Below are 22,481 nucleotides of genomic sequence, written 5' to 3' on the forward strand. Positions count from 1 at the left end.
GGCATTTCTGGTGATGTTCTCTGATCCTTTCGTCTTTGTTGCTTTGGTCTTTGTTTTTTTTTCTCCAAAGAGTCCCCCTTAAAATTTCTTGTAGGGCTGCTTTAATGGTCACAAACTAAACTCCTTTAGTTTTTGTCTGGGAAACTCTTTATCTCTTCTTCTAGTCTGAATGACAGCCTTGCTGGATAAAGAGTTCTTGGCTGCATATTTTTCCCATTCAGCACATTGAATATTTCCTGACACTCCCTTCTGGCCTGCCAACTTCCTGTGGATAGGTCTGCTGCTAACCTTACGTGTCAACCCTTGTAGGTTAAGCATTTTTTGTCCCTAGCTTCTTTCAGAATTCTCTATTTTTCAAGTTTCGCTGTATGTCGTGGGGCTGAATGTTTTGTTGATTTTGAGGGGAGTTCTCTGTGCCTCAGGGACTTGAATGCCTGTTTCCTTCCCCTAAGATTAGGGAAGCTTTCAGCTATAATTTGTTCAAATAAACCTTCTGCCACTTTTCCCCACTCCTCTTCTGGGACTCCTATGATAGGGACATTGTTTCCCTTTGTAGAATCAATGAGTTCCCTAAATCTACCTTTGTGATCTAACAGTTTTCTTTCCCTCTTCTTTTTAGCTTCATTATTTTCCATAATGTTTTCTTTTATATCACCTATTCTCTCCTCTGCTTCCTCAACCCTCATTGTCACTATATCCAGTTTGTTTTGCATGTCAGTTACAGCATTTTTATTTCAGCCTGACTAGTTTTTAGGTCTTTTATCTCTACAGGAAGGTTGTCTACAGTGTCTTCTATGCTTTATTCAAGCCCCCCTGGTAGTCTTATGACTGTTGGTCTAAACTCTTGTTCAGATATATTACTTATATCTGTTTTAAGCAAGTCCCTGGCTGTGATTTCTTACTGACCTTTCTTTTGGGGAAAATTGCTCCATTTTGTCATTCTGGCTAAGTTTCTGTCTTTTGCATGTTTTGAAAGCTTGTTAGTTTCCTGCACTTGAGAGTGATGTTATATTAAAAAGGGGTTGTACACTGTTCAACGCCTGGACACTTCAGGAGAAACCCTTCCAGAAGTGTTTCTGATGTATGCTGTGTGCACTCTGCTGTTGCGTTTTGGCTGCTCTTTCCCACTGGTCGGTCCTCTGCAGAGCTCCTCTTAGATTGCAGTGGGGAGTGTTTGGACCTTTAACTAGGTATGTTTTGATCTGTTGTTAAAATAAGCCTGGAAAACAAGAAAAACGAAAGCCTGATTCCAAAAATAAATAAATAAATGAGTGAATGGAAAGGAATGAAAAAAAAAACAGAGACAATCAAGACTATAAGCCTCATTCTAAAGAAAAAGAAAAACAAACAAAAAAGAAACAAAAATGAAAAAAAAGCTTGATCCAAAAAGAAGAGAAAAATAACAAACGAACAAAGAAAAAACTATAAGCCCAATTCCAAAGAAGAAAATTAAAAAAAAGAAACTTTAAAAAAAAAGAAAATTAAAAAAAAAAAAAAAAAGCAAGCCTGGCCCTGTTTCCACCAGAACTGCAGGTGATGCTCTGAAGCACCGCATGTTTCCTAATCTGGTGCCTGTGGGCTACTGTCTGTGCTGTTCTTCCGGAGGAGAGGCCCACTGCGCTGGCTCAGAGTCTGCGCTGCCCCAGTAAACACACAGTTGCAAGGCACGGGGGGGCGGGGTTTGGTGTAAGTGGGTCCCGCCTCCACTGGGGGGCCACCGTGTTTCTCTCCGAAGTCCCCACGTTGGTGTTAAGGGGAAAATGGCATCACCCCAATCTCTCGTCCCCGGACAGGGGATCTCAGAACCCGCTGTTCAGGAAGCCCTGGCAGAAGGGCAAGGGCTGTCAGGGCTCCACGCACCACAGCTTTGGCACGTGGCGGGGATTTAAAACCGGAAATCTTAAAGGACCTGGCACCACGTGGACCCGCTCCCCTCCCCTGGAGTAGAGCCTCTCCACACTATGTCTGATGTCCTTTGTCCCTGAAAACCAGTCCCATGCCTGCACGGTGCCTGCAATCTATGGTGCAGCACTGCAAAAAGCAGCAAGCAAGTTATCTGCGCTCTGTCCCCTTCCTATAAAAGGCCTTCTGCTGGCGCCTGCAGGGGTTTTGTCCTTGGGGAGGCAATATACCCTCCTGCAAATGTACTCCAGGAAGGGGAATGTTCTCAGATCCCCACACCACACTGTGCACTCCAGGGCCCCCTTCCTCCTCCTTCCGAGGAGCGCCGGCCACAGCTCCACTCCAGAGAAAGTCACGCACTTCCAAAACCTCAGAGTTTGAGCTCCACACGCTGTTGGCAAAAAAACCGTGATGCTCAGTACCCCTCGCTCCCCAGTCCGTGGTCCGGAGAGGTTTTTGTCTTGTGTGAATCTGACGCCGCACTCTCTCAACCCGTTTCTCTCCTTTTTGTCTCTCCATGGAAAGGGCTCCTCCCCATCCATGGCGCTGCCATTTTCCTCTCCCCCAATTCACTTCCATGCACCTCACACCTGCTACGCTGTCTCCTTCCAACCGTGCAGATCCTTCTGACAGTGTTCAGATCGGTTTGCTGGGTGTTCCGAGTGATTTGATCACAATACAGTTGTGTTTGAGGGATGAGAAAAACCAATTTTCTCCATCTTAACTCCTCTCCCAAAGGAATACATTTCTTATCATCCCCTAAATGCTCCAACTCTCTTCCTAGCCTTATAGTCTTTATTCAGTGTTTCAAACTGCCTCACAGGGAACTCTCACAGACCTGGGTTCAAGTTCTGCCTCTATGACTTAGTAACCTTAAAGATCAGTTTCCTTGCCGGTAAAATGGGAATATTAATAGTTCTTGCCACAAGGGATGGCTATGAAGACTGAGATATTCAATGTAAATCTAGCATAGGTCAGGCACATAGGAAGCCCTCGGTCAAAATAACAGGTCATGATTAGCTTTTAAAAAAATTGTGATAAAACACATAACGTAAGAGTTATTATTGTATGGGGATGCAAGCTGGTGCAGCCACTCTGGAAAGCAGTATGGAGGTTCCTCAAAAAATTAAAAATAGAACTACCCTACGACCCAGCAATTGCACTACTAGGTGTTTATCCAAGGGATAAACAGGTGTGCTGTTTCGAAGGGACACATGCACCCCCATGTTTATAGCAGCACTATCAACAATAGCCAAAGTATGGAAAGAGCCCAAATGTCCATCGATGGATGAATGGATAAAGAAGATGTGGTATATGTATACAATGGAGTATTACTTGGCAATCCAAAAGAATGAAGCCTTGCCATTTGCAACTCTGTGGATGGAACTGGAGGGTATTATGCTAAGTGCAATTAGTCAGAGAAAGACAAATATCATACGACTTCACTCATATGAGGACTTTAAGAGACAAAACACATGAACATAAGGGAAAGGAAACAAAAATAATATAAAAACAGGGAGTGGGACAAAACAGAAGAGACTCATAAATATGGAGAACAAACTGAGGGTTATTGGAGGGGTTGTGGGAGGGAGGATGGGCTAAATGGGTAAGGGGCATTAAGGAATCTACTCCTGAAATCATTGTTGCATTATATGCTAATTTGGATGTAAATTTTAAAAAGTAAAAAATTAAAAAAATGTCACCATTGTAACCAATTTTAAGTGTATAGTTCATTAAGTACATTCACACTGTTGTGTAACCAACCACTACTCATCTCATGAAATCTTTTCATCTTTGCAAACTGAAACTCAGTACCCATTAAACACTAACTCCTCATTCTCTCCTGCCCCCCAGCCCCAGCGGCCACTGTTTCGCCTTCTGTCTCTATGAATTTGATTACTCATATAAGTGTAATCATACAGTATTTGTCCTTTTGCGAATGGCTTATTCCATTTAGCATGTCTTCAAAGATCTGCTAATCACTTTTAAGAAACTATTTTCTTCCTGTGAACTCTTTTCCAAGAAAAATCAAGTATTGACCTCTTCTAATAAGCACCATAAAATAAAAACCTACAGTGTTACAACTGTGGTAGGGTATTTCTTCCAATAGTTTTTAACATAATTTCAGAGAAATAATAAAATGTTGCCCATACCTGACATCCACTCACAATGGACTGGAAACCAGAGCCACAGAGTCTATTAACAGTGAGAGCTGGGGTCTCTTGTGGGATTCCCACACGCAAACCAACATGCCTGGCCATGTATGCAGCATCTGAAGAACTCTGGAACAAAGGAAATGAAAAAGACTTTCCTCTGTAAATCTCAGCATTAAGAAGCAGGACAAAATATATGGAAATGTTGGCAATCTATCAAACATTATAAACTATGGGACTCTAAGGTAGGATGCAATGCATATAGATACCGTGTATTTTATATAATACGTGTGTTTATTATTTGAATAAAAACTGTAACTTGGTTAATTGGTTTTTAAACAAAGTATGAGAAACCCTTATATTAAGTCCTCAATACAAGACAGAAATTTATAACAATTTGAGCTGTTTAAAAATAGAATAGGTTATCTCAAAATAGTATGTTCCTTAACAGAGAAAGTATCAAAGGCTGTGGTTCTCAACCTTGGCCGCACACTGGAATAACCGGGAAAGCTTTATTAACATACTGATGCTCAAGATCCTAACCAAACCAATTAAACCAGAAAGGCTACAGGCGAGGCATCAGTAGATACTTTTAAAAACATTCAGGGGATTATAATGAGAAACTGAGGCAGAGACCTGATGATGGAGGAAGGCGAGAGATGAACAACTGGTCAGAAGAGTAAGAAGTGGGCCTAGACCACTGCTTCCCCTGCTTTAAAATGCTAAAATTTGCTAAAGCAAATTTGCTAAAGCAAATTTGACAAAATGTAAAGAACTGGCCCATCAAAGTAAAGGGAATTTTAGGGTGTTCACTGTATTATTCTTTAAAAAAAAATTTTTTTTTATTTATTTGTTCTTGAGAGAGAGAAAAGAATGTGCGTGAGCAGGAGAGGGGCAAAGAGAGAGAGGGAGAGAGAGAATCCCAAGCAGGCTCTGCACTGTCAGCACAGAGCCCGATGTGGGGCTCGAACACACAAACCATGAGATCATGACCTGAGCTGAAATCAAGAGTGTGATGTTTAACCAGCTGAGCCACCCAGGTGCCCCTCACTGTAGTATTCTTTTATCTTTTGTATAGGTTTGAAAATTTTCACAATAAAATTCAACAAATTCCCACTGACATTTTTTCTTTCTTTTTTTTTGGTAGTGTATTCTCTAAGTGGTCCCACGAAATGACTTTAAGTCCCTTTTAACACCAAGATTTGCTGGGAAGAGTTCAGTACAGGAGAAAGAACATGGAACTAGAAGTCAGGGGATCTGCATTCTAGCCCAGGATTGTTATAGATCACCTGGCTCAACTCTTTGAAATTTCTTGAAACATAAGGTTTCCTTATGTGTTAAGAGAGGCCTGGAGTTCTATAAAATCTCTAGGGTTTCTTCTGGCTTTTTACATTCCATAAATCTTACTCAGAGCTTACCTTCTTAAAAAAAGTTCCTAATTATTCTTGTTTTATTTTTCAATTGAGGTGTAACTGACATATAATGTTGTATTAGTTTCAAGCGTACAACAAAAGGATTCGATATTTGTAGGTATTGGGAAATGATCACCGCAGTAAGTCTAGTTGACATCTGTTACCGTACGCAGTTACAAAAATGTTTTTTCTTGTGATGAGGACTGATGTGGGGCTGAGAGTGAACAGGCAAGAAAGAATTCTTGACACGTTTTTGGTACAAAAAGGTGCTTTTATTAAAGCACATGGATAGGACCCGTGGGCAGAAAGAGCTGCACCGGCGTTGTGAGGAGTGACTGATTATATACTTCTAGTTAGTGTAAGTCAGGGATAGCGTTAAGACTCTAAGGAATTTGGAAGCAAGGCTTTCAGGACCCTGAGGGGCTGGCTGCTGTTAAGATAATGTTCTTTACTACTGTCTAGTAACACATTAGTCTTGAGACCCTTTAGATGGAGATCACTGGGCCACAAGTTTGAAAGATGATTGCTAACATATATCCTGGGGGGAGGGTGTTTACAGTTATCAGAGGTAAGTAACACTTAAAGAGCACAGCTATAGTGATAAAACATGAAAGGAAGTCTTTGAAGGAGTTGTAGGAGTGTTATAATCTGTAGGCCTCAGGAATTCTGCCTGAGACTAGGAGCGGCAGCAAAATTGGCCTTTGTTCGTTTTTCTCCCATCAAGGACTTTTAATATTTACTCTCTTAGCAACTTTCAAATATGCAGTACAGTATTATTAACTACAGTCATCATGCTGTTCATTATATCCTCAAGACTTACTTATTTTATAGCTGGAAGTTTATTTATACCTTTTGACCTCCGGAACTCATTTAATTATTCCTTATAATAAAGCTATTTGCATATATTACAGTTTCTTAGAACACAATACATTAGTACCTTTAGTACCTCTCAAAACACATATGGAGAAGTTCAAAATACAGTCGATTCTCATTATTCATAGATTCCATACTTGCAAATTCACCTAATTGTTAAAATGTATTTGTAACCCCCAAATCAATACCTGTGGCACTTTTGTGGTTATTTCCAGACATGTACAGGGTGGAGGAAAATTGTAGTTGTCTAATGTGATACACACTTTCCCAGCTGAGGATGAACAAGGGGACACTTGGCCTTCTTGTCTTAGCTCTCATGTTATAAACAGATGTCCTTTCTGCAGTCTACTTAGTGCCAAGGGTTTTGTGTGTGTGTGTGTGTGTGTGTTTGCATTTTTGTGGCTTCTGTTGGTGATTGTGCTATTCAAAATAACCCCAAGCAGAGTGCTGAAATGCTGTCAAGCGTGCCTAAGTAGAAGACAGCAGGGAAAAAATACGTGTTAGAGAAACTTCAACCAGGCACTAGTTATAGCGCTGCTGGCCAAGAGTTTCATGTTAATGAAGTCATAACACACATTAAGATCAACAGAATAATGAATAATGGACAAGCAAAATGCAGTATTCCATACAATGGAATAGTATTCTGCCACAAAAATGAATCAAGTCCTCTATCCTCCACTGCAAACAAAACCCGTTCTGGGTAGAAGCAAAATCTCTTGAGTCATGGCTCTAGAGCTGGGGGTGGAAATAACTGCACACCTGTTTCTGAGCCTTATCCCCACCCTACGAGCTGAGCACTTGGTGAAGGGGGTCAGAGCAGCCTCCAGTCTTCTCAGCCTGCCTCTCCTGTATGGAACAACCACTTTCTGAGCCAGCAGAACAGCGACAGAGCCTCAGTACTCTCAGCAGAAATGCATTCCATGTAGCACTTCTGTCAAACCGATGAAGGCTGGGTAAAAGGAGCCCTCACCTCTTGGCCACGCCAGGAAGGAATACACAGTTTCCATTATCTGCAAATGAATGACCTAGTATGTATTCCATAACACAGAAAGATAGAAGGTAGAGGAACTTCTTATTTCCCACAAAAAATACTGACCGAGCTCCTACGATTTAAGAATTCATAGATGTGTTGTGTGGACTGGGTTTTCTACCCTCCTTAGTCGATACAGAGAGAACCAATTAACTTGAGATGAGTCAAGGAAATGAATCTAATATTTAAGAAGCAATGAAATATAACCCCAATGAGACAGACAGATAGCTCCCAAATTATATGTGGCTTTGAATTAAAAATGCCATTGCTTGTAGAGTCAGAGGATTACTTAAATCATAAATACCTTTAACTATTATTAACTAGTTCACCAGCGAGACATGTTAAAGACATTATTTTTTAATAACATCCGGCAACAAGAATGAACACCTCCCTTCTGCCCTACTAACCTGTAAGACATTGCCTACAACGACACTATCAATGGTCTCCGGTGAGACCTTGCCCGCAGACAAAGCAGCCTTGGCGGCAAATTCAGTCAAGTCAATAGCCGTGAAGTCTTTCAGAAGACCTCCGTAAGCTCCAAAGGCCGTTCGCTTAGCAGCCACGATGAAGACACCTATTGGAATGAGGAGAGATTTGAATAGCCAGTGTCCCTAACATGCTTTATTTAAATAATCACACTGTGAAACCTTAGTATCTAAGGCACCATTTTCAATTAGATAACTGAAAATTTTTGTCGCATAATAATACACAGAACGGGTCACACTCCTGGAAGCAGTCTTAGGGGTTATCGGTTGGAGCAGTACCTACATGCTGGCACCAAGAACTATATACTGCGTGCTGGAACATAAATCCACTCTGTGTTCTTAGCCTCTGGTGACTTATGATGCTAGAAACATTTGTCTAAAACTGCAATGTTTCTTTGATGTGCTGAAGTATGTTGCCTAGTCATAGAACCAACGAATCTCCACACTAGAAATTCTTTTTGAGGTTTCAGGCCAACCACTCACCCCACAGGAAATTCCTGACAAGAGACAGAAAAAAAAATTCCCCTGCTAGAAAACTTTCATAGTCCACTGTGTGAACGGACAACCTGAAGTATGATTTTTCCTCATACTGAACTGGCTCCTCTCACCAAGTCTTCAATCCAACAATCTGAGTTCAACCCAAATGCATCCCAAATAGTTTCTAGAATTTATGATGCTTTGAATGTGAACTATACACACCTTTCCTTTTGGAGCCACAGGATGACTCCATTACAAATTCCAAATCATATTAACTATTATCTTTTAGCCTTAGAATAAAGTGGGCAAAAAAGATCACCTTTTACATGGGCATCCCCTCCAGATCTGGAGTCCACTAACCTGTAAAATATCCCGGATCTAAAGACTCCCTCCCTAAGTAGATAAAAAACACGTATTTTCCCTAAGTAAACAAAAAGCATCTTTCCACACTTCTTTATTTGACATTAGTTCTCCCTGCTTTCTTCTAAAGGATTTCTAGTTTGCCAGTATCCTATTAAAATGCGCTACTTAGAATACAACAAAATTTCCTGCATTTGATCTAACTGCAAAGAAAACAGGGGCATTATCTATACATGTATTAATGTAAACTAGCACTATAAATTTATGGTATTACTATCAATCCAACCGATGTCCTGGTGCGAATAAATAAAAACTGTCCTTTCCCAAGACACTCTACTGTCACCTCTCCCCTCCAATCTGCTATAGTTACATAAGTCTCTGATGATGTGATGTCCACTAGAGTTGGGTGATGCAAAACTTGCACAGCCATTATAATAGTTTCATTACACTAACGCTTATTAGGCACCGACACTTTATCACTTTTCGTATACTATCTAATCTTCCCAACAATCCTGCAAGGTAAATATTTCAGAGGCGCATACAGGTGGCACTTAACACATGACAGATCTCATGCTTGGCGCTTCGTACACACTAGTATACGTATACACTGGTATACTCCAAAACAATCTGTGCTCACATTTCCACATTTTGCCAAGAAATTATGGGGCTTTTAACAATGGGCTTGTGCCAAGATATTAACCTGGAATTGAGACAATACAAACATTATACCATTCCTGCTATTTAAGTACAATTCTCCTGTTTATATTAGTGGAGATGACATCTTTCCATGGAACAAATTAAACCTACCCTAAAAAAAAAAACTTCACCTTCTCCTTTCATTGCTACTTTGAGAAACCCACAGTCCAAAAGAATGTTAGGAGTTAGGAGTAACATATGCAACTATAATTTAGAACAGATCCAATGAGTTCTTTACAGATAGACTATTCAGGTATTTACAAGACCATGAATATTAGTTCAGGGTATGACAAATATTTTGTTCTGATAGATTATTCTGTGCCACTATACCTTCCTGAATTTTTGCAAATGTCTTCTAATTCTTGTCACTTAACAGTCTCTACTTTGTTTTTTTGTTTTTTTTTTTGAGAGAGAGAGCGTAAGCAAGCCCCAAGTAGGGGAATGGCAGAGGGAGAGGGAGAGGGAGAGGGAGAGGGAGAGGGAGAGGGAGAGGGAGAGGGAGAGGGAGAGGGAGAGGGAGAGGGAGAGGGAGAGGGAGAGGGGGAGGGAGAGGGAGAGGGAGAGGGAGAGGGAGAGAATCCCAAGCAGGCTCCAAGTGGAGCCCAATGCAAGGCTCAATCTCAGGACTATGAGATCATGACCTGAGCCAAAATCCAGAGTCAGACGCTTAACCAAATGAGCCACCCAGGCACCCCTCTACCTATTTTTATACTGGTGTTTTATTTCATTTTTCTTCTGCCTTCCCATGTCTTCTTCCTAATTTCATTACAGCCTGTGTGTGGTCATGGCCTGGTATGCTATCTGACCAACTCTCCTGCAGATAACAGTGGCAATACAGAAAAATGACTACCTGAAGGCGTTGGAGAATGAACAAAACTGGGCAGATGTGGAGAAGATATGGAAGAAAGGAACAGTACAGGGTGAGCATTCAACCTGTTTATAGCCTCCGACTTGAAGGCAAGCAGTCCACACTATGTGAATGGCTAGAACTCAGAAACTCACAATCTCACTGGCTTGACGATTCAGAGAACTGAGTTCATGGCCAACCACAGCCACTGGTAAATGAGAATGAATCTGGGAAAGGAGAGGACCACAGGGGGAGCCCAAATCATATACATATAAACTCTGCCTAAATATCTGTCTGACCCCTTAACCACGCATCTATACCTTAGCTAAGGCTAACTGAACTGAGATTTGAGCTATTGCCCTCTACAGGGGAGACAGAGTTTGCTGTCTGAGTTCAGCCAAATCAACTGCCTGCAAAAATAAACAGCCAACCAAACAATCAATAAACCAACACATTTGGAAAGGATATGACAGTATTCGGCCTCTACAATGTTTCATATGCAATGTCCATGCTACAATCCAAAATTACTGCACATATGAAGAAATGAGAAAATATGATTCATTCTCAAGAGAAAAGACAATCAACAGAGACCAACCCCAACACGACCCAAATGTTAGAATTAAAAGACAGGATTTTAAAGCAACTCTCTATTGTAACTGTGCTCAAGGATATAAAGGAAAATATGCTCATAATAAACGGTAAAAAAATAGAAACTATAAATCAAAATGGAAATTCTAAAACTGAAAAATATCTGAAATAAAAAATCCACTGAATGGGCTTAACAGAAGAATGGAAATAAAAGGAGAAAGATTCAGGGGCGCCTAGGTGGCTCAGTCCGTTAAGTGTCTGACTTTGGCTTGGGTCATGATCTCACGGTGCGTGAGTTCAAGCCCACCCATTGTCGGGCTCTGTGCTGATAGCTCAGAGCCTGGAGCCTGCTTCTGATTCTGTGTCTCCCCCTCTCTGCCCCTCCCCTGCCGGCACTCTGTCTCTTTCTCTCTCACAAATAAATAAACATTAAAAAAAAAAAAAAAAAGGAAAAGAAAAAGATTCAGTAACTTGGAACACAGGTAAAAACAAATTATCCAACCGGAAGAACAGGAAAAATAACAAAGGGTCAGAACCTCAAAGTCTGACAAGGTCTGATAGGGGAACCAAGTCTGATAAAGGAACAAAGCAATTCAATGGATTAAGGGGTAGTCTTTTCAGCAAATGGCGCTGTAACTGTCACAGAACCAGGCTGGATCACTGTCAGAAAAAACAAGCGGCACTGGGAGATCTTGGCGGATCGGAGTTTTATTTTACATTGGCAGGCTCAGAGGAGATCCTTCTCCAGAGATCTGAGTCCTGAGCACAAGCATGGGAGACAATTTATCGTCTGTTACAACCGCATTCCGCATTTGTAGTATTTGGTGCGTGGCAAGCAGGGCAGGAAGAACCTGGAAGAGTCTCTAAGCTAGGAACTAGAACTTATGTTAGTCCTGTGGGCCATCTTATGGTGTATAATTTTACTTATTTTCTCAACAGAACTGGACACCCACATGCAAACAAAACAAAGCAAAACAAAACCAGACACAGCCTTAAACTTTTCATAAAAACTAACTCAAAACGGATCACAGACTTGGGGCGTCTGAGTGGCTTAGTCTGTTAAGCATCCACGTCTTGGTTTTGGCTCAGGTCATGATCTCAAGGTTCGTGGGATTGAGCCCTGCATCAGGCTCTGCGTCCCCTCCTCTGCTTGTGTGTGCATATGTGCGTGCTCTCTCTCAACATGAATAAACATTTTTAAAAATGGACCATAGACTTAAATGTAGAATGAAAAACTATAAAACTTCTAGAAGAGAATACTGGATAAAATCTAGGTGCCTTCAGGCTTGGTGATAACTTTTAATGTTATTCTTTATTTTGAGACTGAGAGAGAGCGCATGTGCGCATGCGTGTGCAAGCAAGCCCTTGGGAGAGGAACAGAGAGACAGGGAGAGAGAGAATCCCAAGCAAACTTTGCTCTCCAGGCTCCAACGGGGGCTTGATTTCATGACCCGTGACATCATGCCCTGAGCCGACATCAAGTGCCAGAGGCTTAACCCACTGAGCCACCCCGGTGCCCCAATAACTTTTTAAATACAACACCGAAAGTCTGATTCATGAAAGAAAAATGTGATTAAGTTGAATGTCATTTAAATTAAAAACTTTTGCTCTTCGAAAGACACGTTAAAGAAAAAGGACAAGAACAAGCTACAAACTGGGAGCGAATATTTACAAGACACTTATCTAATAAAGGACTGGTATCCAAAATACACAAATAAATCTTAAAATTCAACAACAGGAAAACCAACAACCCAATTAAAAAGTGGGCAAAAAATCTTTATAGATACCTCACCAAAGATGATATAAAGATAGCAAGTAGCCATATGAAAATATGCTGATCATATGTCATTAGGGACGTACAAATTAGAATAACAGTTGATACTGCTATAAAAGTATTAGAATGGCTAACATCCAAAACACTAACACCACCAAATGCTGGTGAGGATGCAGAACAAAAATTATTTCGTTGCTGCCGGATGCAAAATACAGGCACTATGGAAGACATTTTGGCTGTTTCTTATAAAACAAAACATACTCTACCCGTATTATCCAGCAATCACTGTTCCTCTGTATTTATACAAATGAGTTGAAGACTTCCGTCCACACAAAAACCTACACATGAATGTTCACAGCAGCTTTATTTATAACTGCCAAAACTTGTAAGAAACCAAGATGTTGTTCCGTAGGTGAATGGATGTGGCACATCCATACCACAGAATATTATTCAGCAATAAAAATAAATGAGCTATCAGATCATGAAAACACATGGAGGAAGCTTAAATGCACATTGGAAAGTGAGAGAAGCCAACCTAAAAGAGCTACATAATGTAGGATTTCAACTACATGACATCTGGCAAAGGCAAAGCTACAGAGATAGTGAAAAGGTCACCGGTTGCCAAAGGGCTTGCCAGGTGTGCTGATATGACAGCACGGGGGGGTGCGGGGTGGGGGTGGAAAGCCACTAGAAGGCAAAGGATTAACTCCACCTTCCTTTCTGTCACCCTGTTAGGTAAATATTAATTCATATAACCAAATCAACTACTAAGAGCAATCAGAACAAACTAAGAACAACTGCTGCTAAAAGCACCCACTCGTTTCTGAAGTCATTTGGCAGCCATACTTAGGTGCCTAGAAGGGATACACAAACATTGCCAACAAAGCCAAATAGTGAGACAACTCTTCCTTGGGAGCAACCACCTACCAAGCACTGGGATGTGTGTTCATAAAAAACTGGGGGATTGGTTCTTCTTGTTCCTTAAAGTTAAAATTCCACTGACTGCGACCATTTGTTATAAGAAGGCAGTTTACATATATATATATATTTTAAAGTTAATAACCCTAGTATTTATGTACTCAGTGACTGCACTTTCCTGGAGTCAGTCAATCTAAAGTAATGGAAGGGAAAGGGAGCAAGCTGGTCTTCCAACAGAATACCACCACACATCTGGTGGAGCAGGTCACTGGGGCAGAAATGACCCTAAGAGACCATCAATTCCTCCCCATAAGCCTTCCCCACCCCGGACCAAGTCAGAGGCTGCGGCTCCTCCGCGATGCAATCCCCTGCCCTAGACCGCCGGGGGCTTAAGGCACCGCCCCAGTTCTAACGGGGTGGGGCGGGGTCTACGCAAAGAACGGTATTGACCTTCAAGCTCAGAAGCTGGCAAATCTTGTCCTCAACCCTCAGGGGAAACTGCCCTGCTGTCGCTAGTGCCTTACAAGCACGTTTTCTCCCAGGCCCGACCAATCCCTTCTGGTTGGGCTTTTTAGCAAATCCCCTTGCCGCCGATAAGACCCTAGCGGCGCTCACCTCGGAGAAGGGCCATGGCGGCGAGCGAGACGCGGCGCAGAGTTCCCCCTCCAGCGACGCAGAGGGGCGCCCGCCCACACCCCAACTTAAGGACGTGAGGGCGGTGCCCCACGAAGCCACGCCCTCGCCCTTTCACTCACTTCGCGGGCCCGGCCGGCTGGTTGGCTGCGGCCTCCGCCTGGAGGGAGCTTATCTCCCTTTAGACAACACGCCACCCTCTTTGCGCATTAGTGTGGGAACCACAACTCTGCCAGCAGCCGGGCCTTGCAGCAAAGAGCGTCCCTTGCCAGCGCATCTCCCCCTCACATTTTTGCTTTTAAAGATTTTACCTCTAAAGCGAGAGGATGATTTGACTCTACCCTGTCCATCCTATCCCTGGCCCCTCTACTCGCCCCTGTAATTAATGTTCCCCTTCATCCCCCAGCAAATCTTCATCATCACTGGACCAGGTATCCCGACGCCGAGACAGCCACAAGGCGGAAGGGGCCAGAGGAATGGGGGGCGCTGGCCCGCGCTGGCCGTAAATTGGGGGGTGGGCAGGGCGTGGAGGACGGCACGAGCGGATTGGCTGGGGCTGGCTGGCTGGCTGCGGAGTGCGGCTGCGCGGACCGCTGGAGGCCTAGGCCCCTGGGTTTGAGAGAGACCCTAGGACTGGAAGCCAGTTGGCGGGCCGAGCAGGGTGGTGGGGTGGGGAGGTTGGCGTCCGAGGGAGTGTAGTGAGTGTCTTAGGGCAGGGACGCCCCGAGTCCCCGATATAGCCCCCGATGAGCTCGCAGTATTTTCCTTATATGATCAGGCCCCGTTGCTGGCGACGCCGCTAGCCCGGAGCCTGAAAAGATTATGAAAATGTGTCTGGCGAAGTGGGGCTGGGGACCGGGAGTCGGGAGATTAGGGGCAGCGGGTAGGCTGGAGATGAGGGAGCTTTAGGAAGGCCTCTGCCGCTGTAACTGTGAGCCCTGGTCGATGATGACGTGACCACTGCGCAATCTGAGTTCTAGGAACCAGGTGATGGAGTGTGTGCTGAGAGCTGACTGAGACCGGGGCGAACAGGACACCAGGCTGGCGGAGGCGCAGCCACAGGGCTCTGGGGTGGGCCAGGTTCCTATGCCTGGGAAGCTGCCTTGGGTTGCCTTGAGGTTTTCTGTGAACCCTCAGGGACTCCTCCCCTGCTTACGGGGAGAGGGGAGGGAGATACGGTCCAAGATCCCTAGGGGATGCCTGAAACTAAGTAGTACCAAGTCCTATATATACTATGTTTTTTTTTCCTATATGTACATACCTATGATAAAGTTTATAATTTAGGTACAGTAAGAGATTAACAATAGCACACAGCATACTGTAATAAAAGTTATCTGAATGTGGTCTTTATCTCTCAAAATATCTTGTGATAATGTGAGGTGATCAAATGTCTACCTGATGAAGTCAAGTGAGGTAAAGGTCTAAACATTGTGACACAGCCTTAGGCTACCGTTGACCTTCTGACACCTTAGAAGGAGAATCATCTGCTTTGGGGACCCTGGTTGACCACAAGTGACTTTGGGTAACTGAAAATGGAGGAAAGTGAAATGGCAGATGAGAGGGTTAAGTTATACTCTTAAGTCCATGAACACTTGGCTCATGTCACGTTAGACATCAACATTTACAGCTTTGCTTAAGGCAGAGTTTCCATGTGGTCACATGTGCAAATCTTAAATTGGTTGAATTGTGCAAGTATATACCTTCTTGTAACCCAAACTGCCATCAGCTGTAAAACTAAAAAGACCCTCAGATTTATTCCTTTTCTCCTGTTACTTTAATTTGTGTGAATGCTGGAAATTGATAGTCAATTTAATACATAGGTACGTTCTGAGAGTTACTAACTTTAAAAAAAAAAAGGCAAACTACTTTTTCACAACAAATGTATATAGTCAATAGAATTCTGACTGAGGTCAAAGCATCCCACCTGCTAGATGATATTTTACACCTGCATTTTCTGATGATTAACAGAGAGTTGTAATAAAAGCTACCATTTTTTGGATAGTGTGCCCAGCATTGTGCCAGGCACTTACACTGTTTATAATTCTTATACCCAGGTGGTACAATAATTACATAAAGTGGAATAATATACAATTTTTACACATTGGACAAATTCTGAGGGTCATTCTACAACCCCAGGAGATAGATGTTTTGTTTTGTTTTTCTTTTTCATTTTATAAATGAAGAAGCGTAGGCCCAGAGAAACCAAAGAACTTGCCAAGGCCTCAAATCTAGAAAAATTGCTGAATTAGAATTTTGAGCCCTGATCCTCAAATGCCCCAGGCCCGTATTGTCTTTGGCATTTACAGGATATAGAATAGAGGAGTAGGGTAGAAGAGAGGACAGGTATCATTAGCTAAGGTATATGTTGTACAAAATGAAAGGTGAATGTTAAGTGAATCTTCTTTAGAGGAAGAAATACAGTATTTGGGAAGAAATCCTGTTACTTTCAGTGTATGATGGCTCAGGTTCAGAAGGTTTATAAGCTTTTTTCTGCAGGGGAGGAGGTGTGGGTGAGATAAAGTGGTTTCAGGCAGGTGGAGAGGTGAGGCAATGAGTCAGTACTAGATATTTACCTTTTCTTGACCAGGGTTCCGACAGGAAACGATTTGAGTGACAATTTTTTAAATTTTCTCAAAGATGATACAGAGCAAGTACCATTGCAGATGCACAGGAGTTATTTCATTGCATATAGTGGAAACCTTGGGGCATTCAAACTTGATTTGGGTGTGACAGCTAGTAACCCAGTGTTAGTATTTTTTTGCCATTATAGTTCCCGTGTTCAAGGCTTATTTTTTCCTTTAGGGCTAATTATTGGTTCGGATGGTTTAGGCTGCAAATGACAGAAGACTTGACTTAAACTGTCTTACACAATAAAGTTTTCATTGTTTCACATAACAAGAAGCCTCCAAGCATTACCATGTCATCAAGCACTCAGGCTTTTAGTTGTTACAGCTGTAGGCATCATGTCTGCACAAAACCATGTTCAAAGAGAGGAAGGTGAGTATTTACCATGTCTTTATCAAGAAGGGACATCTTTCTCTTCTGTTCCTCGGCCAGAATTGGGTTGTTTGCCCATGCTGTAGTTGCAAAAGTGGCTGGAAAAACAGGTCTGTGTTTTTCAATTTCTATCTTGGAAAGCAGGCTCTGCCAGTAAGGATGAAAACTGGAAAAGGCTGTTGGGTAAGTGACCTTCAGTGTCAGGCACGAAGCCCTGTATTAGCAATTACACAGACTTTCATGCAACCTACACCCTCTCATATTGCATACTGACCTTTCTAAGTTGCTATGATGAATTTGGATTTGTATAGCTTAGCCCATGAATGAGAAGTTGGAGCTCTGGCATTTTGCACTCCCTGTCAATCAAGAGTTCTGCTTCAGCAGTGTCCTCTGGTTAGACAAAAGGTACTGTGCAATTGCTCACATTTGTTACTGAATTCAGTGTCAACATTTATTTAAAATGGGTAAACAGGGTGCCTGGGTGGCTCAGTCAGTTGAGCGTCCGACTTCGGCTCAGGTCATGATCTCACGGTTTACAGATTCAAGCCCCACGTGGGGCTCTGTGCCGACAGCTTGGAGCTTGGAACCTGCTTTGGATTCTGTGTCTCCCCCTCTCTCTCCCCCTCCTCCACTCACTCTCTGACTCAAAAATATACACATTAAACAAACAAAAAAGAAATGTCACTAAAATCGATAGATCCTAAAACCCTTGGGTAAATGGTTTACATATATAAGAACCTGTAAATATATGTAAGGGCATTTACATAGTCTCAGAGTATCATGAAGAGGAAAATGTACCCTCACAAAAGAGAAATCTTGGGAATATTACCACCTTAACCAAATGACAAAGCTTAACATCACCAATAATGGGAGAAGCTAACACCATACATCCCCTTGGAGCATTGGGGACACAACCTCACCCATGTGGGATCTCTCCAAAAAATGTCTGACTGGAATGTAATCCTAAGGAAACAATCAGATAAATCCAAATGAAGAGGTGTTCTGCAAAGCAACTGACCTAAAGTCTTCAAAAATATCGATGTTGTGGAAAAAAAAAAAAAAAAGGCTGGTATTAAAGGAACTAGGGATTAACAGTCAAATGCAATGTGGGATCTCTAATTGGAAACTGGGTTAAAAGCAACTACTCTAAAAAACAACAGCAACAACAAACCAAAAAACTCCAAAGCAAAATAAAACAAAACAAAAAAACCAAAAAAACAGCAACTCAAAAGAACAGAATTGGGACATTTGGGAGGAACTTTAATATAAGTTATATGAGATAGTTGTATTGACATTACTTTTCCTGATGTTAATTTTATTGTAGAAATGTGGGAGATTGTCCTCTTTTCTTAGGAGCAGCTGTGGTGAAGAATAAGGATGTCTGCAATTCATTTTCCAGTGACTCAGAAAAAAAAAAATGCATACAAATATACTGACAGAGAAAGAGAGGAAGCAAATATGGCAAAATATTACCAATTAGGGAATCTAAATCAAGAGTGTATGGTTGTTTATTATTTTGTTTTTATAACTTTATTATAGGTTTTTAACTTTCTCAATATAAGAATGCAAAAGGATCTTTCAAGTAAGCCCCAAAATGATCTGAAACAAATTATTTTCTAAAATATGTAGTCCTTTTCATGTTTAGCCATACAGCCAATATATATTACACTAAGTATGGATATCCAAATTAGTTATTTTATAATTTTTTTGGCCTAGACACGAAACCTCTCATGAGATGTAAAGTCTTAGACATTTAGCTTTCAGTATTTTTTTTTTAATGTATTATTTCTGTACTTATTTTTGGGGAAAAACAAGTAGCTTAGTATAAAACTGGAAATCAGCCACTCTATTGTAAACCTGTAAATTCTAATATTAAGATTTAATTAAGATTTCATAAATATTAAGCCTCAGCCTTATCTCCCACATTTTCTGGATAATTTTCCTATACTTAAACATCCTATAATACTCAAAATTAATGGTAGCTTAAGCAGCAATGGCCTTAGTAGTTTCAGTAATGGAAACTAGGGAGAGCTGGTGAAGTCATTAGGAGATAGAAAAAATTTTCAAAATGAGCATATGAATTTGAATGACAGAAGAGAGTTTGCTAATCTTCAGTAGTTTGGAATATTACATATGTGCTCACTGTTAATCTGCTTTGGTGACAACTTCAATTTTTGATCGTTAAAAAGGCAATTATTACCTCTGGTGTGGTTTTGCCTTCACAACAAATACCTACTCGTCAGAAAGTTCAAGTTACTAAACAAGCACATCAGAAATGAAATGTAGGGGCACCTGGGTGGCTCAGTCGGTTAAGTGTCAGACTTCAGCTCAGGTCATGATCTGGTGGTTCATGAGTTTGAGCCCCATGTTGGGCTCTGTGCTGACAGCTCGGAGCCTGGAGCCTGCTTCGGATTCTGTGTCTCCCTCTCTCTCTCTGCCCCTCCCCTGCCCCTGCTCTCATTCTCTCTCTCTCCCTCTCTCTCACTCATGAATAAATATTAAAAAAGTTTTTTTTAATCTTTATTTTTGAGAGAGAGAGAGAGTGTGAGCAGGGGAGGGACAGACAGAGAGGGAGACACAGAATCCGAAGCAGGCTCCAGGTTCTGAGCTGTCAACACAGAGCATGATGCGGGGCTCGAACTCATGGACCGAGAGATCATGACCTGAGCCGAAGTCGGACACTTAACCGACTGAGCCACTCAGGCGCCCCATGAATAAACATTTTTAAAAAATGAAATGTAGACCGAAATAGATGCCGATTTGCTGAACTTTCTCAAGTTTGCCGCAAATCTTGGTGTATTGTAATAACCTTAAGACATTGTCACAAACTGAGGTGAAGGATACATATCTGTGTTTTTCTCCTTCACGTGTTAAAAGTTATTTGCAGTGTCTACATCCTTACCAAGGCTTAGAATTACACTTAGTGATATAGCCATAGGCACATGTCTATACTTCTTTGGTTCTAATTTTACTCTGCAAATTGCTCATGTTGGTGGATGGGGAGAAACACTATGTTGATGCCCTTCAGCCAGACTCCTCCTGGAACACACCCTTGTTTGAGCGGTTCTGTGCGGGCTTTGATACAGGCTGCAACAAGGGAGATCACTCAGCAGGGGCAGGGCTTAGGGGGTGGAGAGGCATCTCAGTGAGAGGGTATTAGGAGGTGGTTAGGTGATTTGAGGAGAGTCCAGAGAAGCAGGGCTTCACTCTGAGTTGGGTGCTGTCTGGAAGTAGGAACAAGTCTTTGGGTAATATAAGCCTATCCAGGAGGAGGCGGGTCTGAGCTGGACTAATGGCAGCTGGTGAAGTTGCATTCACTCCTGTTAGCTGGGAGAGGACAGGCGTGGCAGCGTGTGATTTGCCAGTGGTCTTGTCTTCGTGCTTAGAACTACCAAGTGGTCTCGTGTTGTCTCACTTATTCAGAGAGCGACCCTGTCTGTTGTTTTGTGAGACTTAGTGTGAAGGGAGACACTGTAGGGCCCGTCCTCCTTCTCACGCCACCCAGGCCTCGTTCTAAGGGCAAGACCAGGTCCCGGATGTCGGGCTGCTTTTCTTTCTCAACTCTAAGTCGTTAAGTGTGTCCTGTATGAAATTTTGGCTCTTTGCAGACGGTTTTCGTGTTGAGGTCTTGATGGTAAGCCTAGACCTCTCTGGGTATGAGGTGAAAGCTGTCCTGAAGAGTTTATTCTTCCCTCAGCCACTCAGAAAAGAGGGGGAGCCCGTTCTCAGGTTGGAAGTTGGGTTTCAGAGGTAACTTTTTACTGACCAGTATTTGTGTGTCATGAAATACTTCATAGCGGTTCCTGGTGATGGGTGTTGAAGGGCACCATCCCCAGAGAAGCCTTATTTCTATACCTATGGGTGGGACTGTGATGTAGCTTTCAAAGATTTCCAGGGCGTTTTGGTGTGTGCTCCCGTAGGTAAGAAATGCACCCGTGCTTCTGTGTAAGTGTTGTTTCTGGGCTACGATGTTCCATTGGCCAATTTGTCTATCTGTGCCTTTTCCACACATCTTAATTACTGAAGTTTTATACTAAGTCTTGACGCTCGTCAGGAAAGTTTTCCCTTTCTCTGAAGGAAGGTTTTCCTTATCCCTGGGTCTTTGCATTTCTATGTCAATTTTAGAATTAGCTGGTCAATTTTCACCAAAAAACTGTTGAGATTTTTTGATTCTGTACGTAGATCAACTTGGAGACAACTGACAACGCTTTTGTGGTATTGAGTCTTCCGATCTGTAAATGTGATAGAATTTCTCCAGGTTGTCATTGTTTCACTTACATTATAAACTCCTCCACACAGATCTTATATTTTCCCACTATTTTTTAATGCCATGTGCAAAGTTATACAAAGGACTGAGTCACTCTCTGGGCTCTGTGCCCTGTACCATGGATCTACTGGTCTTCCTACACCAAACTACCTTGTTTGAATTCTGTAGCTTTAAAGTAATTGTTCAATAAGTCTATTTTCCAGGGAAAGTTTTCCCCCACATCCAACGCGTGGGCTGAAGCTTGCCAACCCCGTGTTTAAATGATCATGGTGCATGTTTGGACGTAGGGGGCCCTGGAATGAAGTTTCTCAAGCAGGCATTAAAAATAAACTTTTCAGCCAATAGATACCCGCAGAGTTTTAAAGTTCATTTAGATGTGGCACACCACTTTATTCAAAAGTATTTATTTCCACAAATTTTTATCCACAGCTGAATATTACAGTGACTAATACAAGCATCTTTCTATAAACAAAGGTGTAGTTTACAGATTTTTCAAAATGAAAAAATATTTTTATCAGTAGTATTTCCTCTTACAATGTTAGATTCACCCCGGGATTGGAGGTGAACCCTTTACAGAGAAGCAGTCTTTCATCTAAACATCAGTTGCTGGCAAAATGTTATATCCAAATCTGGGTTATTCTGATACAGTATCGTTTTAGAAAGTAGCTTAAATTCACTTCTGATTGCCTTTATTAGAATTAGAAATGTCTTTAGGAAAACCAATCTTTAGTATCTAATGACCTTTATAAGAAAAAAACCCAGTTCTATATTTGTCATTGGCATTAACCTCTAATTTTTCTACACCCCCTAATTCTCTAATTATGGCACCAACATATACAAAAAAAGGAATTTTGGCTATTTGGCTCATGCAGCAAATTAACTGAGAAATTGACTGCAGAGAAATATTCTATGAGGATAAACTATGGGGTCCCGCCCCATGCTGTCACACTGTAGTAACCCTTTAGTCCCATGGCAGGATAGAAGTGCTTCAATTCAGGGTATCCCTTGCTGCCTAGAATTAGGTCAAACGTATGAAAACAATTACATAGATGCAAAAGAAAGGGATTCT

At 41.9% G+C, this 22,481-nt stretch overlaps 1 protein-coding gene and 2 non-coding genes across 5 annotated transcripts in view; 2 read left to right on the plus strand and 1 right to left on the minus strand.

Annotated features, from left to right (window-relative positions):
* Positions 1–14,876, minus strand: part of ACAA2 (acetyl-CoA acyltransferase 2) — a 34,175-nt gene extending 19,299 nt beyond the window's left edge. For 2 of the 3 annotated variants that reach the window (XR_006209846.1, XM_007080533.3), the window contains exons 1-3: positions 14,131–14,876; positions 7,778–7,944; positions 4,056–4,184 (exon numbers count right to left, since the gene is read on the minus strand). Coding sequence is in view for 2 of the 3 variants with exons in the window: in XM_007080533.3 (XP_007080595.1) it covers positions 4,056–4,184; positions 7,778–7,944; positions 14,131–14,146 (312 nt within the window). In the remaining variant the exon portion in view is untranslated. The remainder of the gene's footprint in view (positions 1–4,055; positions 4,185–7,777; positions 7,945–14,130) is intronic. The other variant, XM_042961998.1, reaches the window with a different exon arrangement.
* LOC122232854 lies at positions 14,868–15,010 on the plus strand. Its single transcript, XR_006210262.1, has one exon.
* A 77-nt stretch (positions 15,011–15,087) lies between these two features.
* LOC122232850 lies at positions 15,088–15,170 on the plus strand. The gene has a single exon (XR_006210258.1).
* The last annotated feature ends 7,311 nt before the right edge of the window (positions 15,171–22,481 follow it).

The sequence above is a fragment of the Panthera tigris genome, chromosome D3 (genome assembly GCF_018350195.1).
Source record: "Panthera tigris isolate Pti1 chromosome D3, P.tigris_Pti1_mat1.1, whole genome shotgun sequence".
In the NCBI taxonomy this organism is placed as follows: domain Eukaryota; kingdom Metazoa; phylum Chordata; class Mammalia; order Carnivora; family Felidae; genus Panthera; species Panthera tigris.